This window comes from Dermochelys coriacea, chromosome 4, assembly GCF_009764565.3.
Source record: "Dermochelys coriacea isolate rDerCor1 chromosome 4, rDerCor1.pri.v4, whole genome shotgun sequence".
In the NCBI taxonomy this organism is placed as follows: Eukaryota; Metazoa; Chordata; order Testudines; family Dermochelyidae; genus Dermochelys; species Dermochelys coriacea.
In genome coordinates this window covers 80,873,325-80,897,280 of record NC_050071.1, presented here as the reverse complement: position 1 = coordinate 80,897,280, position 23,956 = coordinate 80,873,325, and the positions used below count along the sequence as shown (strand labels likewise).

At 39.6% G+C, this 23,956-nt stretch overlaps 1 protein-coding gene across 5 annotated transcripts in view; it reads right to left on the bottom strand.

Moving 5' to 3' along the window:
* TENM3 (teneurin transmembrane protein 3) overlaps positions 1-23,956 on the bottom strand; it is a 2,178,135-nt gene that overhangs the window by 77,220 nt on the left and 2,076,959 nt on the right. For 3 of the 5 annotated variants that reach the window (XM_043513542.1, XM_038399412.2, XM_043513544.1), the window contains 3 exons: positions 5,164-5,190; positions 3,541-3,561; positions 2,483-2,629 (listed from right to left, as the gene is read on the bottom strand). In XM_043513542.1, coding sequence (XP_043369477.1) covers positions 2,483-2,629; positions 3,541-3,561; positions 5,164-5,190 — 195 coding nt within the window. The remainder of the gene's footprint in view (positions 1-2,482; positions 2,630-3,540; positions 3,562-5,163; positions 5,191-23,956) is intronic. The other 2 variants (XM_043513543.1, XM_043513545.1) reach the window with 1 other exon arrangement.

Sequence of the window (23,956 nt, the reverse complement as noted above, 5' to 3'; positions counted from 1 at the left end):
CTAAGACCTTTTCTTTTGCTTTATCATTCATTTTTCTTATTTCTTTGTATGAATATTTTCTGTGTTTTCTTTCATTCTGTTTTCTCTTTGCTTCATCAGTTTGTGGGCTCACGTTTTTTTTCCTCATCCTACTACTTATTCTCTCTTCTTTCCTCTTTTCTTGTGCTTATTACTGTCTGAAAAATATCTCCTTTTTTCCTTGATCTGTTTATTTTGTTTTTTCATTTCCCATTAGTTTTCTCTCCCTGGTATGCTATTTGCTACTGAGTCTCTCCTTTAGTTTCTGATATCTTACCTCATTCTGTTTTTACTCACACTTACCCAATCTGTTTTCTTCTCTCTTTGGATTTCTACCTTCTCTCCCTTCTTCCTTAACATCAACTACTTTCTCCCTCCAAGTTGTTCTTGTTCTAGTCCATCTATTTTTCTATTTTTCCTTATTTTCTACATATTCTTTCATGTTCACAATTTTTCATCTCTCCTCTTCCTTCACAAACACCTTGTTTGTCTGAACATGATTCCCTGAGCAGCAATTGTCAGTTGCTATAGTCTAAGCCAGGTCTACACTAAAAAGTTAAGTTGACCCAGCTACATCGTTCATGGGTGTGAAAAATCTTCCATTTACCTAACTACCACTTCCTGGGCAGGGGGACGAACTACAATGATAAGAGAACAACCTCCTGTTGCTGTAGTGAGTGGCTACACTGAAGTGCTACAGGGGCACTGTTTTAACTGTAGATGTAGCCTAAGGGTATAACCACACTGCAAAAAGAAACCCAGAGCAGCGAGTCTGAAACCTGTGTAATCTGACTCAGACTCATGCTAAAGGGCTAAAAATAGCAATGTACTTGTTCCTCCTTGGGCTGGAGCCCAGTCTCTGAAACATGGTGACAGGATTGGGTCTCAGAACTTGAGCTACAGCCTAAGTGAGAATGTCTACACTGCTATTTTTAGCCCTGTAGCACAATCTGAGTCAGTTGACTTGCACTCTCAGACTTGCTGCTATGGGTATTTTTTTTTTTTTTTGCAGTGTAGATGTACGCTAAACCTACATTCTCCACTGAAGTCTACATTGATTTCAGTGGCGCTGTGCCAACCTACACAGGGCAGAGAGCTTGGTCCAATTTTGGCTCACTGTCCAACTGAACCAACTGGTCACTAGAGCCTAATGGGTCACCTCAGGACCCAAACTGTGAAACGTATGAAAAGTTAACTCAAAATACAAAATAAACAATATAAAAGTGTTGGAAATAAACATTTATCTTAACATACAATCTGAAAAATAGAAAATAAACTGAGCAAAGATGTTTTGACAATAATGTTTTCCTCATGTATGATCTCAATGATAAATGTTATTACTACTATTCTTTATTATGTATATAACTGAGATCAGAGCTGCACCATGCTAGACAGAAGCAAAGAGAGTATGAGGAAGGGAACTAGAGCAAACAGCCAGTCAACGCAGGAAAGGAATGTCCAGAGCAAAAACTGAAATTGGGCACTGATGACATAATCAGTGTCCAAAGGTCTTTATTGCAGCTGCTTGCCTTTGCTCCTTCTGGTTGAGCTTCTGGGTTGCCCCTCCCAACAGTTTCATTTCCCCAGGCTCACAAAGAGGCAGGGGGTGTGTGGTGTGGTAGGATGTGTGGGGAGGTGGGGGTAGGGGTTGGAGTAGAGGGCTCTCCCCTGCAGAGTTCTGAGATGCTGGGGGAGAGAAGCAACAGGAGTAATGTGAAGTTCAATCCAATATTTTACTATATTATTTCCTTCACATGGTAGATATGATTCTGAAGATAGGTTGATAAGTTATATCTACCTTTTATATCTCTTTTAGGCCCCAACCCTGCAGTGAGATGTATGCAGGCAGATCCCTGAAGTCAGTGGTCCTGCACTCATGTCATTGTGGATTGGGGCCTTGTTATCTAAAAAGAAATATTCAGTTTGTTGGATAAGTGACAGACCACAGGATAGCAAGTAAAAGAATGGTTCTGGGAGTGTCCTGTTCATTACCTGCCTTCACAGGTTATGGATAAATGAGATATTCTTATACCTGAGCACACATCCTGTGTTTCGAACGATATGGTCCAAAATGCAAAGTCCTTACACAGTCCTTTCACTCAATGATATTCCTAATGAAGTCAATGAAAATGTTGTCTTAGTAAGGATTTTAGAACTGTTCTGTATTTGTGTACAATATGTTTCTAATGCTTGTGGAATTAAGATCCTACTGTTTGTTCTTGCATAAAATAATGTTATCTGGAATCTAATGGGTCACTAATGGATTTCTAAATACACCTTTGTAACCAACTCTGGCATCCCAAATGAAAGCAGTAAATGTTGTAGTTCCATCTATTTTCACATGAATCTCATTAAGCTAGTAAAATATATGTATGCTTCTCACAGCAATATTTTTTCACTTGATTGCAAAATTGCTTCTCAATATATTTTCGCCAGTGTTAAAATGTAACTCTGTATATCTTACCTCCTTCATTGTCCTTGCTATCAGTGCACAAAGTTTCCATGGCTACATCACATCCTGCTCCTCTCCATCCTGGCTGGCAAACACAATGCCAACCATTTTGGTCCAATGTACATCTTCCATTGCTATTGCACAGACCAGGGCAGCCCTCTGTCAAAAGAGACAAAGAAGGAAACCACAAGTAATTTAAATATTGCAATTATTTTCAGTCTAAAAAAATACGAACAGGGGACACTTACTGGGAACAGGCCTTTATAACAGCACAAATACTGTAATTGCACATGGAGAGGAACAGCAACATTACCTCGGGAAATCTAATTCTTAACAAAGTGGCATCTTTGATTGGCCTGACACTTGAGACACCGCTTACCTGTGCAGGCAGGAAATATATGCAACAATCCTTTAAAATACCTGCAGGCCAGACAAAATTAAGTTTTTATTTTCTTTGACAAGTAACAAGAGAGGAGCGCACAGCGCAAAACACAGTCATGTAGAGTGATACCATTTCTGTGCTTGTGGTATAGATTAATATTTGCTCTGTGCAATATTGGTCACTTGCTGGTACAAATTTTGTTAAGCTCCTCGTTACTTTAAATAAATCCCTCCAGATTCTGAAGTATGAAAGTGAGTATGATTCTATGCACACAGTAAAAGAGAACATTAATTTTATCTGGTCTCAGAGTTGCCGTATATTCATGTGAAATTACAGTACATTAAATAATCACACAAAGTATAGGTCAGTTTTAATGACTATACTTTATGCCAAAGTACATTCCTTTTCACAGAATAAGCAAAGCCCAGGAAATAGTAAAGCAGCTTAGCATCTATTCTAACAAACATTAGGATTCAGGCTGCATACGGATGGGACAGGACTGACAGGATTTCCAACTAAATGTAATAGCTGTGCGTATTTGATTACTTAGGACGGACAAAATGAAATACCATAAGGACCACAATAAAACATTGATAGACTGAACAAAAACACGGTAGTGACGTGCTTCAAGACAGATAGCGGAGAGTGATTCTTTGTGACAATCTCCCTAAGGCTTTTGTGCTGTTACCTTTATATCCTATCTTGTCTGCTTTTATGGCCAAGGAGGGAAAATTTGGGAAACAATTAAAATAATTTAATATATCCAAAATCTGTAATTGTTTTCAATCTAACATTACATAAAAACAGTATCTATCACTTCCTACTGATGAAATCTGGCATGCAGCCAACATGATCTGTATGAAGATGATGACATTTTATAAATATGTAGATTCTAGTTCCTTATCTATGATAGTGATAAGACATTGACAGAAGCAAGTACAGAAATGGTATTAAATATCCTAAGAAGTAGTGGTGGCTACAAATCAGATTTTTTGGACACAACAGTTATTTGTAACTATACACAGCATAAAAATAAATAAAACTTGCTACAGCATTTTTTTATTTTTACTGGCTTTGCATTATATACCTATACATAAACTAGAAAACTGCCTGGTTTTGGTTAATGTTTAGTCACTCTTGGAACAATCTGTTCAAGATAATTATATTAATTTGTCTTCTACGGAATTATTAATTTACTGTCTCCCTTCTCCATCTATGTAACGCAAAATAAAAAAATTCTATGGGGCATTATGTCTTTCGTAAAATTTGTAGGTACAGAAGGAATGGAATCATAACAGCCTCTCATAACAAGGTATGATGGAGTTATACTTATGGATATCATGTCATCATGCCAGGCTGAGATTAGTTTTGCTGCCCTTTTTCTTTTCAGGCTGCATTTGCCAACTGTATTTATTAACTGTATATGCAGAAGGCTAATTTTGCTTCTGAATACATTTATTCTGCTTTGTTTATAGAAGACAGACTAATTCCCTACTGACAAAGTGTTACAGAAGTCACCTGAGTGCACTCAAGACTTATTGTATGAAAGCCTGGATATTGTCATGAATATTGCCATATTCCAATGAAAAAAGCACAAAAAAGGAATAGAAAAAAGGTAATTTGGGGAAAGAGGGATAGGGATTTTCTTTTCAGAAGTATGTTTTTCACCTAACTTTCACCTAACTTAACTGAAGATATGAGAAACTTTGCTGTTTTATGTTGGACCTTATTCTGCCCGTGAATTTTGTATCCCTGATCCATTCCATTGCAAACATTGGAAGGCTTTTTAGAGCTTCTCATAAAAACATAAAATAGGATTTCACATAGTTTTTCAAACATTTAGAGAAAGGGAGGCAACAGAATCTGTATATTAACGAGGTTGCACTCTCTCTATTTAATCAACATATGCATTAGAATTGATGGTTTCTTACTCTGTGACAAGAGTGACAGTTTGCTTCTTTTCTTAAATATTTAATGCTTCACAACTAAGTGTCCAACTAGCAGGATTAATAAAACAAACAGCAAATGCACTGTTATCTTCAGTTTTTGGTTTTGGAAAAAAGTAATGTATTTATACAGTACATATAAAAACTTATGTAACAATTAGTAAAATGTTCATGTGTGACACAAAAGACTTAGTATTTTAAGTCTGAGGTATGTATTAAAATAATGTGAACCAAATTTATAGTTCATGGAATATACATGAGAAAAAGTTGCTTTTGCCAAATCTAGTGCAGTGGTCACTATAAATATAAATATATCAATAAACATGTAGTCATAGGCAGGTTAACAAAGAGTGAATATACAGTACCTTTAACTATCTTATCCAAATAGTGAGCTTGAGAATTAAAAAGGAAAAAAAAAAAAAAAAAGAACAGACAGACATTTCAGAAGTGTCACATAGGACAAGAATTGTTCAGAATTCACATGCAAATAGAGCAGGTGCAGCTGACATGAGAGAGACCTTACAGCACACAACAGAAATGTATTTCATAGCTTCTAAAAATGCAAAAGATTATTTTTCAGCAAATGTAGTCATGATTCTATGAAACACTCAGAATTTAAAAACAAGGCTACAGAATAAACAGATGCTACCTTTCAAAGACTGGATTTTTCTTTTTTTCTTCCTTCTGACTGCTTTAGTCATATTTTGACTTTTATGTAGAACAAATATCAAAGCTAGCAAAGAAATATGATTTTAATGCATCTTAGATCAGTTACTTAGTTTATGAACTTTAAAACACTGACCAGGCTGGAAGATCAAGTCTTTGGTTTTCAGGTCATGTATTGCTCAGACAATACAACCAGCACAAATACGATATCTTAGTTCTGATCTGGATTAACAGCATTTTAGGGAGGAATAATTTCCCTCTTCTTGAGCTCAACTCAGTTATTCATCTGAGCACACACAGCTAATTATGCAAAACAGTGAGCTAAATTCTGTGAGTGGGATTTTGTGTGGAGGATAGTAGTCTAGTAGTGATGGAGTTGAAATTACCAAATCCATTTCATGTAGAAAGAAGGCTGATGTTAAACTCAGGTTTTAGATGTATAAAAATAAATAACATTGAATATCCAAGATTAGCAAGAATCCAACCATAAGTAATGATATCTAGAAAGAGAAGAAGCCACTAAGTTAGTTGTATTCTATGCCACTTAACCTATTGCTAACTGACATCTGGAAATTTGGAAGTGGAGTTGGAAGTTGGGAGGAGGGGAGAACATTCCAACTTCCTAGTCTTTGAGGAAGAAAATGTAAGATGCTCAAAGCATAATTTATTTTTGCTAATGAGAAGGTTAAAAGTTGACAGGACAAGATGTAAATAGTAATAACAGGACATTTATGACAGTAACTACAAAGTAAATATATTTTCAAATAAACCACAACTAAAAAGAAAAGAGATATAGCTGCATTTCAATGTGGGCCCAAGTCTCCCCTCATCTACACCAGTGTAACTTCAATGAGTTTAATGCTCTTTGATTACTCTCTGATATGCACGAGAGAAGAATCAAGTCTTGTTGATATAAACTGTGAGCATTAATATTTGTTTGAAGATTATATGCAGTACATTTGTGCTACTGATATATTTAAAGTATTTACACACATGAAGACATAGCACGTTATGAACAAACAGCTTAATAAGTAGAATAATAAAATAATAAACAGTTACAGAATGGAAAATAACAAAAATGAAATGGAAAAAAATAAAAAAACTGGGAAAAGCATGTGTTTATTAAATGAGCTGACCATGCAGCATTGCCTGCCTGAATGGCACCAAAACTAAGGAGAGGATCATATAGTGAAATATTAAATGCAAGGGTAAAGGGACGACAGGATCTCTAACTGCTTTCTTCTGCCCACCAAGAGACTCCTTAGTGGGATTTGGGACAATCTACCTAGCGTCAGCCACTGGCACATATATATTTATAAGGACTCCCTTGCCTGTTTCTTTCTGGTATTCTGGTATGATAAAGCACTCTCATGAGCAGTTTGGCTAATACCAATAACCATGAGCCAAAAGGTTAGCTGCAGTATCACATGATGAAAGGGAAAAGAGGCAGTAAAACAAACAAACAAACCTATCCGGGTGCTATGTTGACAGGGTCAGGAGGGAGATGTGTCCAGGCCTCCTCAACCAGCAGGGTGGCAGATTGATGCAGGGCTTAGGTGTAAAGTATGTTAAAAAGTTTGATGGCGTGAGGGGTAAAGGGAATTCTCATGGCTCTGAATGGAATGTGGAAAAATACAAGCAGAGGTGTAAAATTCCAAAGATTTTCCAGTGTTATTACAAAAAAAAATAAAATAAAAATCAAGCATATATTGCACTCACAGATTGTGCAGTATAAGCAGGTACATACTTAACAAGTGGCAGATACATTTCCCTTATAAATTGTCATGCAAAGAATTGTTAATGCTGGCTGAAAATTCACATTTACCACTGTATGTTTCACCACAGATCACAACTCAGACTTTTTTTAATTTAATGTTTCCCATTAGTCTTCCATTAGAGATATAAGTATGCAACATCCTTAGCTTATTCATAAGCTAGTTTCTGTAGATGTGCTAGAACAGCTACAGTCTGCAAATAAGTATATATTAAATCCATTTATTCCAATCAGCTCCTGTTTAAATCAGCATGAGCAGCATACCCATTGATTTGATATTCCTTAATTGGTACTCACTGCACTGTTTTATTACTGATTACCCTGTCACAAAGGATTATAACAGTGACATAATTTTAAATGCTGTATAACAAATTCATATTCTTATTAATTTATTCATATACTTTACGAGAGATTTTCACTTAACATAATCTTTCTAGTCAAAGATTAGAATATAACATGCCAAATATTCTGTTTAGTAAATAGTCTCATTAGGAAGTCTATCTAGTATGATACTGTGCCAAAATACTTTGCCAGTATTAACAGCTTTTTCTTTAGACAGGGAATATAAACACTGTTCTTAGGAAAATTAGTTATGGGTTTGATTATTTAATTTTTCCTGTTCTGGGAAGTTTGCTAAAAGGAAAAAATAATTAAACCTCTCGTATAAGTTTGGCTCCATAAAAACCACATGAGTATGCCTTGAATGACTCCAGAATGGAGACTATAATATTGATATTTGCCTTGGCTACACGTAGCAGGCTTTAGTCAAATGATTTAACGAATGCTGTGGATTAATGCTGGGGGAGGAGGGCGTGGAATGAGCATACCTGTTTGTGGAAGAAGTATGAAATGAACTTCACGAACTAAAAAATAGGAGACACATGGATGGATCATTAACAAACAGTTCAGCATAGCTGTATAGTACTAACACTTAACTTCATTGTGGAGCCCAATCGTCCCAAAAGGGGTGTGCAAAACTAACTGAAGCACATTTCCTCTTCATCCACTTTACAATATAATCCTTACAGTCCCTAAACCAAATTATGGACTCATTTACAGTGGTGAAAATCCAGAGCAACTCTGCTGGAATGAAGAGTTACTTCACTATAACTAGGAACAGAATTTTGCCCTATGATACTTCCTTCATCTTGGAGGATGTTCCCATTGCTTTCATGCTCTAGCTCTGACTTTTCTCTTTTCCTTAGTCCTCTCCAGTCTTGACAGAAGAAAGAAGAGAAAAAGAAAGAAGAAATCAGAAAGAATGAAGAAAAACAGAAGGAGAGGAAGAGGGTAAGAGAAGAATTCTACTTCAGAGCAAGAGCTAGCAGAGTAGGGGAGAGGGCCATTGGAACATTGCTTCTACATTCCTCTCAGGGCTCAAAACCTAGCTTTGTACTGGATCAGCCTCTCTCTTAAGAAGCAGCAGGCACTACTCTGACTCAGCTCCACAGCTCTGTGTTGCTGCCTGTAATGTCCAGAGCAGCTGTCTCCATGCAGAACCACTTTTTCGCCACAGTATCACATTAAAATAAGTATTTCTGAAATTTATGTGAAAACACTGGACCTCCTAGTGGTTCCTTCAGTTCCTTTTCGGCCTACCTGGGCTACCAAGTACACTCTGCTTGTGGTCCTTCCTCATAATTCAGTGGGAGAAGTCCCTATCTGTTAAAAATATTGCTCCATACCTCCACCAATTCCATAGCCTTGAAAGAGAAACATCCTTACCTTGTGCAGTAACTGAGGTTCACTTTAGGTGAATCTGCGATTGGCGAATTTCAGCAGCAGTGCCTGGCTCGGTCGCACATGTGCTATCCCCGTTTCACTTCGCCTCTGGCGGTTACATAGAATTGTGCAATGAACCCCATCTCGGGTCCTTTTCTGCTGCAGAGTCCCTAGCATGAAACTCTGAAGTAGAGGGGAGGAGGGAGAATAGTAGAGCACCTACAGGGATAACCATCTCGAAGAACCTCAATTACTGCATAGGATGAGTAACCGTCTCTTCTTCGAGGAGTGTCCCTGTGAGGTGCTCCACTTTAGGTGACTGTAGAGCAGTGCCCCTCAGTGGAAGGAAAGGGCTTCCAATTTGCAGTTGTGATGGATGATAAGATTGTGAGTCCAAGCAGAGTGTCTGATGATGAGTCCTGCTCTCTGAACGAGTAGGCTGGTGCCCAAGTCGGTGCTTTGCAGATGTCCATGATTGGTACATTGTTGAGGAAGGATACTGATGTAGAAAGTGAACTGGTGGAGTGTGTGCGGGCCCCCAGTGTGGGTTGTATGTGTTGCTGGAGGTAAACTGGATTGAATAGCCAGTCTTGATAATTTCTACTACCCATTTGTCTGATGTGATGATTTGCCACACTGGGTGGAATGGAATCAGATGGTCTCCGAAAGGATGGATGGTTGTGGATGATTCCAATACTTGCAAATGGGGAGGTTTCTTGGGCCTTTGACCAAACCATCAAAATTGCTGTTTAAAGGGGGGTTGCTGGGATGTCGATGGTTGAGATGGGAATGGTCTTCATCTTGTGGGTCTTTGCCTCTGTCTTTGCAGGTCATATTACCTCTGTAGTTGTATGTATTGTGAAGATCTTGCTCTTTGCGCGGAGTAATATTTGCCCTGTTTTTTTCTTTGTGTAGGTGTGTAGATGCCTATGGATCAAAGAGTTGCCTTGGAGTCTTTTAGTGTCCGAACCAACTCATCTGTCTTAGCTGTGAACAGGTTCGGACCCTTGATTGTACGTCTTTGGAAAATCCAGAGAAATGGAGCCATGAAGCTTATTGCATGACTATGGCCATGGTGATGAAATGTGCTGCTGATGGATTCCGCCGAGTCCAGTGAGGCTTGTAAGGCTGTTTGAACTAGGAGTTGTCTCTCAGAAATGACTGCTTTAAATAGCTCTTTCTTGTCTTCAGGAAGATGAACAATAAAGTCAGACATCTTTGAATAATTGGAGAGGTTGTATTTGCCCATTAATGCCTCATAAGTAGCGATCCTGAATTGTAGAGTCGCTGATGAGTAGGCCTTATGCCCAAAATTCTAATTTTCAAGTCCCTATCATATGGAGTGGATCTAGACTGATGTTGTCTGCCATGCTCATCCATGGCTGCTAACACTAGAGAGTCTGATGTAGAGAGTGAGAACAAAAATTCTATTTCCTGGGAAGGGACGTAATATTTTTGTCCGCTCTTTTACAAGTAGGCAGAATTGTCTGCCAGATGGTCTTGGCCAGATCCATGACCACCTCATTTATCAGGAGGGCAATCTTGAATGAAGTCAGTGTCTGGAGCAGGGGTGTGCAAACTACAGCCTGTGGGCTGGATCTGGCCCCTCAGGGCTTTGGATCCAGCCCCGTGGGATTGGCCGGCACCACATCCCTGCGGCCCCTGGTGGTGGTGGTGGGGGGGGCAGAGGGCTCTGTGTGCTGCCCTCGCCTGCAGCCCCCACACCCCATCCTGCAGCTCCCATTGGCGGGGAACGGGAACCGCGGCCAATGGGAGCTTTGGGGGAGGTACCTGGAGGCGCAGCAAGAGCAGCGTGCGGAGCCCTCTGCCTCCCCCCTGTCCCTGGTGCGCGCCGCTGCCACTCTGGAGCAGCTCCAAGTAAGCGGTGCCAGGCCAGAGCCCGAACCCCTCCTGCACCCACACTCCAACTCTCTGCCCTGAGCCCCCTGCCACATCCCGCACCCTTTCTGCACCCCAACTTCTTGCCCTGAGTCTCCTGCCACACCCCGCACCCCTCCTGCACCCCAACCCCTGCCCTGAGCCCCCTCCTGCACTCCACACCCCTCCCTGCATCCCTGCTGTACCACAACCCCCTTTCCTGAGCCCCCCTCACACACCCTGCACCCCTCCTCTGCCCCAACCCCTTGCCCTGAGCCCCTTCCTGAACTCCGCACCCCTCCCTGCACTCCTGCCCTGGCCCTGCATGCAATTTCCCCACCCAAATATGGCCCTCAGGCCAAAAAGTTTGCCTACCCCTGGTCTGGAGGATGTCCAAAAACTTATGTTGTGACTCTGCAACTTCTTTCAATGGTATCTTTAGAGAGTCCAAAATCCTCTTAAACAGCTCTTGGAACTGTTTAAAGTCATCACCTGTGGGTGGTGGGGGCATGAAAGCTTCATCCGGAGAGGAGAAGTAAAAATTGGCAGCTGGGGTGACCTCTTCCAGTCCCTCAGGTGGCTCTTCCAGGGATTCAGAGAGTTCAGGCATTGAGGGTGATGGGGAATGGCTTGACCTCTCTCTATGTGTACTAGGAGGCTTAGAGTAGTGCTGATGGTATGCCACCCAGGGGTCCACCGTGGTGGGAATGGCATTGGTGGAGGAATCCAGGAGTACCGCCCATGAGCTTTGGGTCTGGGATGGTGTTCAGATTGTTTGGAGGACCTGGTCTCGTAGTTGTCTGGATGGGCGAGCAGTGATGTGAAGTGTAGATTTCCCTTTCCTCATCATCATCCTCCTCACTGGAGGAAGGAGGAGCTGATGTGGACGGTGGTGTAAGCTGATATGGCACTGAGCATCTTTGCGCCAGAGAAATTGCTGTGATGCCGAGAGCATCGGTATTGAGAAGGGTGTTGTTAGCAATACCGATACAATTACCAAGGTTGTCGGTGCCGAGGAGTGTGAGCTATGTGCTATGGAAGCAGAAGGTAGTGCCATATACTGCAGTGCTACTGAGCTACTCGCTGCTGCATGTTGAGTAGCTCTGACTGTACCAAGGAAGGGATGGTAAGTTTCCCTTTGTTGTTTCTGTCCAAGCCTGCCCGCTTAGGGTTGTTGGCTTGCACAATACCTGCGATACTGGAAGGTCCCGATGTCTCAGACGTAGTTGTCTTCAGTGCAGTGGGTACTGATAGTGTCTGATGTGCCAGGGATTGCCTCTTTTTGGTAGATTCCCAGGAAGTGGAGGTTGTAACCCACTTCTTGGCCACCTTTTTGGAGGAGTGCTCTTTTCTCTGTGAGGGTGGTGGAGAATGCATGTCAGATGCTGCTGTGGAGACCTCTGCCCAGGAGAGATCTGTGATCCCGGATAAGATGCTGGACGCAGATACTTCTCCATGAGGAGGAGTTTTAACTGAAAATCCCTTGCTTTTGTGGCTCGGGTCTTCAGATTATGGCAGTTGGAGCTGTTGGAGTTGTGGTACGTGTGTCTTGCTGAGATGGCGGACACATTGCGAGTGTCTGTCAGACACCGGGATTGATGACCGGTAAGTGAGGCAGTGCTTAAAATTTGGGAGCTGGGCATGACTCTTAAAATAGGGTTTCTCCCATGAAGAAGGGTATTTATGATATGCTAAAGGATATATGATCATTTAAAGGGTATAATGATATTTAAATGACTAAGAAAAAAGGTTTTGGGGGTTTTTTTTTTTGAGGAAAAATGGGGAAGAGAAAGGATAACTAAAATTTTTTTTACTAAATAAAACTAATCTAGACTAATTCTTAATCTAATAGTAAACTCGGAGGCACAGCCAATTGCTCCATTTCAAGACCAGGGTGATAGAGAATGGACCGAGGAGGGGCATTGGTTACATAGTGCTATGTAATCGGCAGAAGTGGCGTGAGACAGGGACAGCGCATGTGCGATCCAAGCAGGCACAGCTACTGAAATTCTCCGATTGCAGGTGAAGGGATTCAGATTCACCTAAAGAGGAGCATTCACATGGAAACACCTCGAAAAAGAATCCCTGTGCACTCAGGTATAGATCCTTTTAAAAGGAAGAGAGCAAATGCTACACACTGAACAAAACAGTTTTACACTAAACATATATATCCCAAGAGTCAATAGCTTTTAAGCAGATAAATAAACCAAGCTAACACCATCTTAACTCCATAGTAGAAAACCTCACTGTAGGTGATTTAGGACATCAATAGTACAATAGCATCAGGAGGAGATTTTATTAGTAGCATAATCTCCCCTACAAGAGTTTGCTGATAAACGCCTTTTCACTTTTTTAAAGTGTTATAAAATTGTTAATATTTTATCCTTAAAAGTACAACTATGCCTGTATATAAATTTGTTTTACATTGCATACATGTGTACACACTCAAAACTATGCTAAAAGAATATTATTAAGATGCAAGGTCTAACACTCCAAAGTTAGGAAATGCCAGAATTAAGGTTGCCTGTGCAACTTTAGTTTCGCATCCTTGAACGTAGGCATTATGAATTAGTCTTTAATAAATGATTATATACTATATTTTCCTTGGAACCCCTGCCTCATTCAGTGCACAGGATGGATAGTGCTCACTTAGTGAGGAACTACTCAATATTTTGTTCTCCTCATTCAATGTGTGGCCCATGACTTATTTACTCCCTGCCATTCAGTCCCTGTTCTGAAGACAAAATTATTCATTTCCTCAGGAGTTTTCTATGGTGCTTATCATTAAAGCTACGTTTTAGTCACGGGTATTTTTAGTAAAAGTTATGGACAGTTCATGGGCAGTAAACAAAAATTCATGGCCCGTGACCTGTCCATGACTTGTACTATATACCCCTGACTAAAGCTTGTAGGGAGAGGGGGAACAGGGGGCACAGTGGGTGCTGGGAGGGGTAGTGGCGCACATCCTGGGGCAGTTGGCGGGGATGATAGGCTCCCTACCTTGCTCCATGCAGCAACATTTCCCTCCCTCACCTCCTAGGTGGAGGCATGGCCAGGCAGCTCTGCACCCTGCCTCCGCCCCGAGCGCCAGCTACGTAGCTCCCATTGGCCGGGAATTGCGGCCAATGGAACTGTGGAGGCGGTGCCTGCCTTCCCCTAGGAGCCAAGGGATTTTTCCTCTTCCGGGGAGTCCCCCTGAGGTAAGCGCTGCCCAGAGCCCTCACCCACTTCTGCACCCCAGCCCTGAGCACCCAAAACTGCTGCTGGGGGAGAGGAGATCGTGGTGGCCCAAGACTGCCCCAACAGAGCCTGGTGCAGGCTGGTCCTGGGGCTGCACCAGCTGCTCGGGTGCCATGGAGTCAGCAGCACTGGCCACTGAAGAAGTCACGGAATCCGTGACTTGTGTGACAAAATTGCAGCCTTACTTATCACGATCATCTCTGAGTGCAATAATTTATTTTCACATCATCTCTGTGAAAAGGAGAATTATCCCCAATTTACAAATGGGAAATGGAGAGACAGAGGGATGAAGAAGATCAAAAGTGTCAATTAATTTTGGGGGCCCAATTTGAGATGCCTAGGATCTGATTTTTCAGACTACACAGTATTATATAGCACTTTGAACATATAAGACACAGCTCCAATTGACTTCAGTTGCAGCTGTAAGTGCACTGCACTTTTGCAGATCAAACCTCAAGGTCTCAAGTCAGGGCTCCACAAAATAAACAGTCACACTTTAATAATCATTACAAAAAGGCTGGTTTAAGTGATTTGCTTAGCATCACATAGAACTCAGTGGCAGAGACAGGGATGGAATCCAATTCCCCAGGACAGGGATTTAACCACAAGACTATATTTTTTCTTTATCGATAATCCCCTGCCTCATTCACCAAACACCTTCCAAATTCTGCAATAGGAAGAGTCCTAAGGAGAACAGCTTCCTTCACTATACAACCATGATTCATCTCCAGAGCAGGTCCATCCCATGCACTGAAGGAAGCAGTAGTCCTCTGGAAAAAAATAACATGTTATCATGTAATTAAAGACTCTGTGACAATGATATGCACAAGATGACCAAATTAAGGTTACACAAGGAATGTTAATTTTGGCGTTTCCTAATTTTGGAATGCTTGATTTTGCAACTGTAATAATGTTCTTTTAGAGTAGTTTTTTTGTGTACTTTCCTAGATTTTTAAAAAAGAAAACTGAAAAATCAAAAATTCCATCACATGGCTTCACACTCATAAAGACATTCATGTGTGTCATTAGCAGGGTTGGAATCTTTCAATCCATCATACAGATCTCTGCCATTTGAGCTAACAGTTACTGAAAGCAGCAGTAGGTTATCATCCTCTATGTGGACCAGCATTAGATGGAGATAAGACACTTTGCCAGAGAATTTCACAGAATATGTGCTGACAGCACATGGTGAGACTCCAAAATCTTGGGTTCAATTCCAGGTTTTGAAGGGAAGTGTTCTCTAGCGGGCATATATTCTTCTCTGGTTTCCCCAAATGTGCCTCTTTCTGCTCCTTCCCCTCCAAGCTGTCCAACACCTATATCTTCCTCACCCAAGGCTTTTTATCCCAGTCCCTTTCTCCTCACTTAACCAGGACCAGTCTTCACTCTTCAGGCATCTCATCTCAATCCCAGTCTCCTTGCCCAGCCAGTCATAGTCCCCATCTCATCAGGCTCCAGTTCTCCCTCCTGGCGTCTCATCTGATGTATCTCTTCCCCCTGGCGTCCAATAACCCCCATGCTCACCTTCCCCCTCCCCACTGGCTTCCAGTCCCAATCTGCTTCCTTGAGCTCTTCATCCAATTTCAATGTCCCCCTAAAAAACAAAAACAAAAAAAGAGCTCCTTTTCCCAGTCTTCTCAATAAACTAGTCTCAGTCTCTCCTCCCATTCACTGGCTTCCAGTCTTCCCGCTCCCTTGTTTCACTCTCAGTCCCAATCTGATCTGTCTCCTCCTAGTCCCAGTCTCCCACTTCTCCACCAGCCTTTAGGCCCAATCTTACCCACCAGGCTTCTTGTCCCAATCTACTTTTCTCCTCTCTTTCCCAGGTTTGGCTTTTGTCCTTGCTGCAACAGTAGGGAAAAGTTCTGCTCAGCCCCAGGTTGGAGCATGCTCAGTGTGGACAGAATCTTCAAGGAATTAAGATGCGAGGCTCTAGCAAGTCTCTACTGAGCATGTGCAAACTTTTTTTCAAAAATTAATAAATAAATATATATATGTCCATGTATGTGCACACAACATGTTATCACATAAGTTATTCATTTAGTTAACTGGGTACAATGACTTTTATTAAACATTTATAGCTGATACAATTCAATTCAGCTACAATCTGTCCTTAGGATTTAACGAGATGTCAATTTTATAGACTTTTCTCCTTGTCTAACCAAGATTATAACATTTTAAAGAAAACTACAGGTTTAAGGTTTGAGTAAGTATTAACGAATGATAATGTGGAATCAGGGCCTAAAGTTGTACATTCAGATCACAGATACTTTATCATGGCAGTCAAATAATATAACTGAGGAGCAAACCAATCACCAGCAAAAAAGAGCCTCTTAAGTCTGTGTACTGAGAAGGCCTCTGACTGTGTGGAGTGGAATTTTCATCAAACAATGCTAAAAATTCGATTTGTTCCTTATTTTTTAAAACAACAATTCAACACGTAACATAAAAAACTAACTTCAGAGAAGACATTATACTCAAAACAAAAAGGAATCTAAATTAGCACTTATTGTGCAAAATACTCTTCCAGAACGAAGATGTTTACATTACTATGCTCTTTCTTTTCCCACAAACTGTGGACTGGGAGAAATATGAAACCGACACACAGAAATTTAAAATAAATGAGACACAGCAGTCACCAATCCAAGTGACTATAAATGTATTCTATGTATTGTCTTTCTGTTATTATCAAGTTTCATCAGGCAGTGTAAATAAGTTACATTCTTCCTTTTCCAGAGTTTGGAAGAACTTGGTTTTAGAGTTATAATAAATTCTGAGCATTGCTGGGAATAAAATGGCAGTTTGTACACCTTTCCCTGTCAGGCTACTTTTAACCTATCTGAATTCCCTTGTTGCTGTCACAGCTCATATCTCGGAAGATGTAGATGGAATGCCCTTTCCAGGTAAATCTTCCATGGTTCCTTCAATGGGATTTTGCACTTACTCTAGCATGATCTGTAAATGTCCACTACATATTTCTGCAACGAGCAGCAGAATAAATGGAAAATTATCTCTATTCTCTATCTTAGAATAACTTGACTAGTATTCATTACTGACACTCCATGTGGAGTTTAGAGTAAACATTTTTGGTTGTTTTTAAAGATTTAAATAGGAATTAGGAGTGTGAGGCTGTTCATAGGTACATGTTTTCATGAGCAGTCCCTAGTGGCCTCCTTTCTGTTTACTATTTAATTCAAACACCTGAGAAATATTTGGGAGATAAGATGTCCTTCTTAAGGTTTTAAAACCCTGACACTCCATTAAGGGCTGAGGAAGCTCAAAATCACACTGGAGACCTCTAACAAGTTCTCAAACAAAGACCAGATTTGACATTCCTGATATTTCTCAGGTGAAAAAACAAGCAGGAAAACAGAATCTCTAATATGTATGGCACGAAACACAAACCTGACAAAGGAACAAACCCAACTTTTTTTTCCTTTTTAGGTCACTTACGAGGTATATTATGACCTCAGATATATGTATACAAATCTCACTGCCTTCTAATAGGGTTAAACACAAGAACATGAAGGCAGAATTTAGGCCTGAAAGTAAATAGGAATGAGATGATGTTGTTTTCATCTTTGTTCCCGACTAAAAGTGCTTCTGGCCTATGTCTGGCCCTACATGACTGATTTAACTAGTAACCTACAATAAGTTATTTACTAGTCTCTTCAACTTAAGTAAGCTTTTCAGGAAGCTGAAACATTCTTCAGATCTATGAGATTCTGCTATTCTGCAAAATGTGCCTGTCTACATTTTAATGATAATCATCCAGTTAGGAATTTAGAGTACTTAAACTAATTTGTATTTCAGATGTTGGCTCTCCAAAAGATGGCGTGGTTTACTTTTTTTAAGCTACTTCAATTGTGTAGCCCTGGCTGGCTGTCATGTCTTAAAGACATCTGCAAATGTAAAACCTTTAATACTGATACTTGCGCTCACAAATATTATACAGGTTTGACGCATGACCTGGTAACTATGAACATGAATATTTCTGCTTACACAAGGAAAATCAGAAATATAGTTGTATGAAGTTACGGGAAACATTGAGAATTTTGTTGTGGGCCATTTTGTGATTAAAAAACTGAGCTTTACTTAAAATGTTAATTAAAATGTTCACTTTAAATATCATGGGTGAAATCCTCGTTCTACTGAAGTCAATGGAAAAACTGACTTCAATGCAGCTAGGATTTCACCCACAATCTTTTGATGATCTTTGTAATACAATTTGACATTGTGGAGGTTCTTACTTGAAAAGAGTGTTTTAGAATGACAATGGACATATTTTTACTCAAAAATAATCTTATTTTCAAGTGAAAATACACATTTTGCAGGTTTTTTCATGTCATTGGACCAATCCCATTAAATCAAAAATATGTTGAGGTTTTTCATTTTTATGTCAAATATTAATATGACATTCAATTATATCATTTTACGAGAAGAAAGTATATTTTCTTTCAATCATAAATCTGAAATTTCAAAAAATGCTTTTCTTAGCATGTATGAAGAAGAATTCTTAGTATATATGAGCTAGGAACATTAAAATACTTTAAACATATATTAAAAGTATGCGTATGTGTATATATTAGGGCTTTCAAGCTATTAAAAATTAATCACAATTAATCGCATGATTAATTGCACTGTTAAACAATAATAGAATACCATTTATTTAAATATTTTTTGATGTTTTCTACATTTTCAAATATACTGATTTCAGTTACAACACAGAATACAAAGTGTACAGTGCTCACTTTATATTTATTTTTATTACAAATATTTGCACTGTAAAAAACAAAAGAAATAGTATATTTCAATTCACCTAATACAAGTACTGAAGTGAAATCTCTATCATAGCAGTTGAACTTACAAATGTAGATTTGTTTGTTATATAACTGCATTCAAAAACAAAACAATGTAAAATGTTAGCGCCTACAAGTCCATTCAGTCCTACTTTTTGTTCAGCCAATTGCTAAGACAAACAAGTTTGTTTATGTTTATAGGACATACTGCTGCCTGCTTCTTATTTACAATGTCACCTGAAAGTGAGAACAAGCAATTGCATGGCACTATTGTAGCTGGCATTGCAACGTATTTAAGTGCTAGATATGCTAAACATTCGTATGCCCCTTTATGCTTCAATCACCATTCTGGAGGACATACTTCCATGCTGATGATGCTTGTTAAAAAAATAGTGCGTTAATTAAATTTGTGACTGAACTCCTTGGGGGAGAATTGTATGTCTCCTACTCTATGTTTTCCCGCATTCTGCATATATTTCATGTTATAGCAGTCTCGGATGATGACCCAGCATATGTTTATTTTAAGATCACTTTCACAGCAGATTTGACAAAACGCAAAGAAGGTATCAATGTGAGATTTCTAAAAATAGATACAGCACTTGACCCAAGGTTTAAAAATCTGAAGTGCCTTTCAAAATCAGAGAGGGATGAGGTGTGAAGCATGCTTTCAGAAGTCTTAAAAGAGCAACACTCTGATGCGGAAACTATAGAACCCGAATCGCCAAAAAAGAAAATCAATTTTCTGCTGGTGGCATCTGACTCAGATGATGAAAATGAACATGCATCGATCCTCTCTGCTTTGGATCGTTGTCGAGCAGAACCTGTCATCAGGATGGATACATGTCCTCTGGAATGGTGGTAGAACCATGAAGGGACATATGAATCTTTAGTGTATCTGGCACATAAGTATCTTGCGATGCCAATTACAAAAGTGCCATGAGAACGCCTCTTCTCGCTTTCAGGAGACATTTTAAACAAGAAGTGGCCAGCATTATCTCCTTCAAATGTAATCAAACATGTTTGTGTGAACGATTGGCTGAAGTAGGACTGGGTGGACTTGTAGGTTCTAAAGTTTTACATTGTTTTATTTTTGAATGCAGGTTTTTTTGTATATAATTCTACATTAGTAAGTTCAACTGTCATGATAAAGAGTTTGCACTACAGTACTTGTAAGAGGTGAAATGAAAAATAATATCTCTTTTGTTTATCATTTTTACAGAGCAAATATTTGTAATAAAAAATAATATAAAGTGAGCACTGGACACTTTTTATTCTGTGTTGTTACAGAAATCAATACATTTGAAAATGTAGAAAAACTTCCAAAAATATTTAATAAATTTCAATTGGCATTCTATTTTTTAACAGTGCAATTAATCGAGATTAATTTTTTTAATCGCAGTTAATTTTTTTGAGTTAATTGCATGAGTTAACTGCGATTAATAGACAGCCCATTTATATATATATATGAGAGAGAGGGAGAGAATACATATACTCTAAAATTTTCAAATTCTGGGAAGAAAAAATTTGTTTGGAAGCTCTTCAGCAGAAAGATCTGCTGCTTTCTATGGTAGATCCATTTGTGGGAAATGTTTATCGGGTATGCTAATGATGTAAGCAGAATAATAGAAAATTTTCTCTACATCAAGGACTAAAGAAGAAATATAGGAGAGATGAAAGATATGATCAATTTAAAGGGCAGTTATAGTCTGAAAAGTGATCCTCTGGAAAAAATGGCATCATAGGGGTTTATTGTATTTCAATGACTCAATTAAAAAATTGTTCAGTTTCAAGTAAAAATAAGGTTTTTCTGTCTGCTACCCCTGAAAACTCCATCTGGGATCAGAAAGTCAGAATGTGTTCTTTTTCCCCTAGGCATCATGAATGTGTGTAATTGGAACTTATTAAGAATACTGTTGATGATGTATGCTCCACAATAGGATCCAGCTCCCTTTCCATAGCTGTTGCTTTGCAGTGCTTTCAGGAATGAAAAGGAATGCTACAATCTTTCTGTTGTCAGCTGATGAGATTCTGCATATATACAAGGAACAGATCTTTTAAATATGGAAAATGCCATTTTTACATAGTCACTTTTCTGATCATAACCGTACATTCATATATAAAACAAAAAGCTTCCCTGCTCCCTGGGAAAAAAGAAAGCAAGTAAAAGAAAACCAAAGTCTAGATTGTCCCCTATGAAAGAAAAACTTCTGAAGGTGGCAGAAGTATCCAATTAATCATTCTGCCTTGTGAGTGTGTTTGTGCTATCAAAATTTACAGATGTTTTATGATCTATACAAGTTTGGGGTCACCCATGTTTCAAGAAGGGCACCCACACAGAGGCTCAGATGTACAGCATTCTGCAGAGCTCCCTGTTCCACCCTGCTATTAGGAGGGCTTTGGGATGTAAGGCCACTGGGAAGCATTCATGGACAGAGGACTGTTCTCTTGGGATGGACTTCACCTGAATAAGGAGGGAAATAGACTTCTAGGATGGAGGATGGCACAACTAATCAAGAGAGCTTTAAATTAGGAATCTGGGGGAGATGACTGGGAGATGTCCAGGTAATCTCCACGCCGGATTTAACATTAAGAAGGAAGAAAACAAAGTAAGAAAGGATACAGCCGTGGGTAGGAGAATGGACGCAAGGAGGAAGGGTAGTGTACATATCAGTCTAATAGGTGATACTGGCGGTAGAATGACCATTCCTAATCGGGTAAAGAATGTGAGCGAGGCCAAACAGCAAAAATTAAGATGTTCGTATGCTAATGTGAGGAGCCTAGGTAACAAAATGGAGGAACTCAACTACTGGTGCTGGAAGTGAAACCAGATATTATAGGGATAACAGAAACATGGTGGAATCGTAGTCATGACTGGACTACAGGTATTGAAGGATATGTGCTGGACTACAGGTATGTAAAGGTGGTGGAGTAGCATTGTATATCAACGATGAGGTAGACTGCAAAGAAATAAGAACTGATGGAATGGATAAGACAGAGTCTGTCTGGGCAAAAATCACATTGGGGAAGAAAGCTACTAAAGCCTCCCCGGGATAGTGCTTGGGGTGTGCTATAGACCACCGAGACCTAATTTGGATATGGATAGAGACCTCTTTAATGTTTTAAATGAAGTAAATACTAATGGGAATTGTGTGATCATGGGAGACTTTAACTTCCCTGATATACACAGGAGAACAAGTGCTAGTAATCATAATAGGGCTCAGATTTTCTTGGATGCAATAGCTGATGGATTCCTTCACCAAGTAGTTGCTGAACCAACAAGAGGGGTTGCCATTTTAGATTTGGGAGTAGTGAGGATCTCATAGAAGAAATGGTTATAGGGGACAACCTTGGTTCGAGTGATCATGGGCTAATTCAGTTCAAACTAAATGGAAGGATAAACAAAAATAGATCTGTGACTAGGGTTTTTGATTTCAAAAGAGCTAACTTTAAAAAAATTAAGAAAATAAGTTAGGGAAGTGGATTGGACTAAACAACTTGTGGATCTAAAGGCAGAGGAGGCCTGGAATTACTTCAAGTCAAAGTTGCAGAAACTATCAGAAGCCTGCATCCCAAGAAAGGGGAAAAAATTCATAGGCAGTTGTAGACCAAGCTGGATGAGCAAGCATCTTAGAGAGGTCATTAAAAAAAAGCAGAAAGCCTACAAGGAGTGGAAGATGGGAGGGATTAGCAAGGAAAGCTATCTTATTGAGGTCAGAACATGTAGGGATAAAGTGAGAAAGGTCAAAAGCCATGTAGAGTTGGACCTTGCAAAGGGAATTAAAACCAATAGTAAAAGGTTCTATAGCCATATAAATAAGAAGAAAACAAAGAAAGAAGAAGTGGGACTGCTAAACACTGAGGATGGAGTAGTGGTTAAGGATAATCTATCTAAACAAATACTTTGTCTCAGTCTTTAATGAGGAGCTTACGGATAATGGTAGGACTACAAATGGGAAGGAGGATATGGAGGTAGATATTACCACATCAGAGGTAGAAGTAAAACTTGAACAGCTTAATGGGAGGCCCAGATAATCTTCATCCAATAATATTAAAGGAACTGGAATATGAAATTGCAAGCCCATTAGAAAAAATTTTTAATGAATCGGTAAACTAAGGGGTTGTACCATATGACTGGAGAATTGCTAACATAGTTCCTATTTTTAAGAAAGGGGAAAAAAGTGATCCGGGGTAACTACAGGCCTGTGAGTTTGACATCTGTAGTATGCAAGGTCCTGGAAAAAATTTTGAAGGAGAAAGTAGTTAAGGACATTGAGGTCAACGGTAAATGGGACAAAGTACAACATGGTTTTACAAAAGGTAGATCGTGTCAAACCAACCTGATCTCCTTCTTTGAGACGATAACAGATTTTTTAGACAAAGGAAACGCAGTGGATCTAATTTATCTTGATTTCAATAAGGCATTTGATACAGTTCCACATGGGGAATTATTAGCTAAATTGGAAAAGATGGGGATCAATATGAAAATTGAAAGGTGGATAAGGAAATGGTTAAAAGGGAGACTACAACAGGTCACACTGAAAGATGAACTGTCAGGCTGGAAGGACGTTACTAGTGGAGTTCCTCAGGGACTGGTTTTGGGACCAATCTTTTTATTACTGACCTTGGCACAAAAAACAGGAATGTTCTAATAAAGTTGCCGGATGACACAAAGCTGGGAGGTATTGCCAATTCAGAAAAGACCAGGATATCATACAGGAAGATCTGGATGACTTTGTAAACTGGAGTAATAGTAATAGGGTAATAGGGTTTGGGATGAATTTAATAGTGAAAAGTACAAGGTCATGCATTTACGGATTAATAACAATAATTTTTGTTATAAACTGGGGATGCATCACTTGGAAGTAACAGAGGAGGTGAAGGATCTCGGAGTATTGGTTCATCGTAGGATGACTATGAGCCGCCAATGTGATGTGGCCGTGAAAAAAGCTAATGCGATCTTGGGATGCATCAGGCGAGGTATTTCCAGTAGAGACAAGGAGGTGTTAGTACCATTATACAAGGCACTGGTGAAACCTCATCTGGAATACTGTGTGCATTTCTGGTCTCCCATGTTTAAGA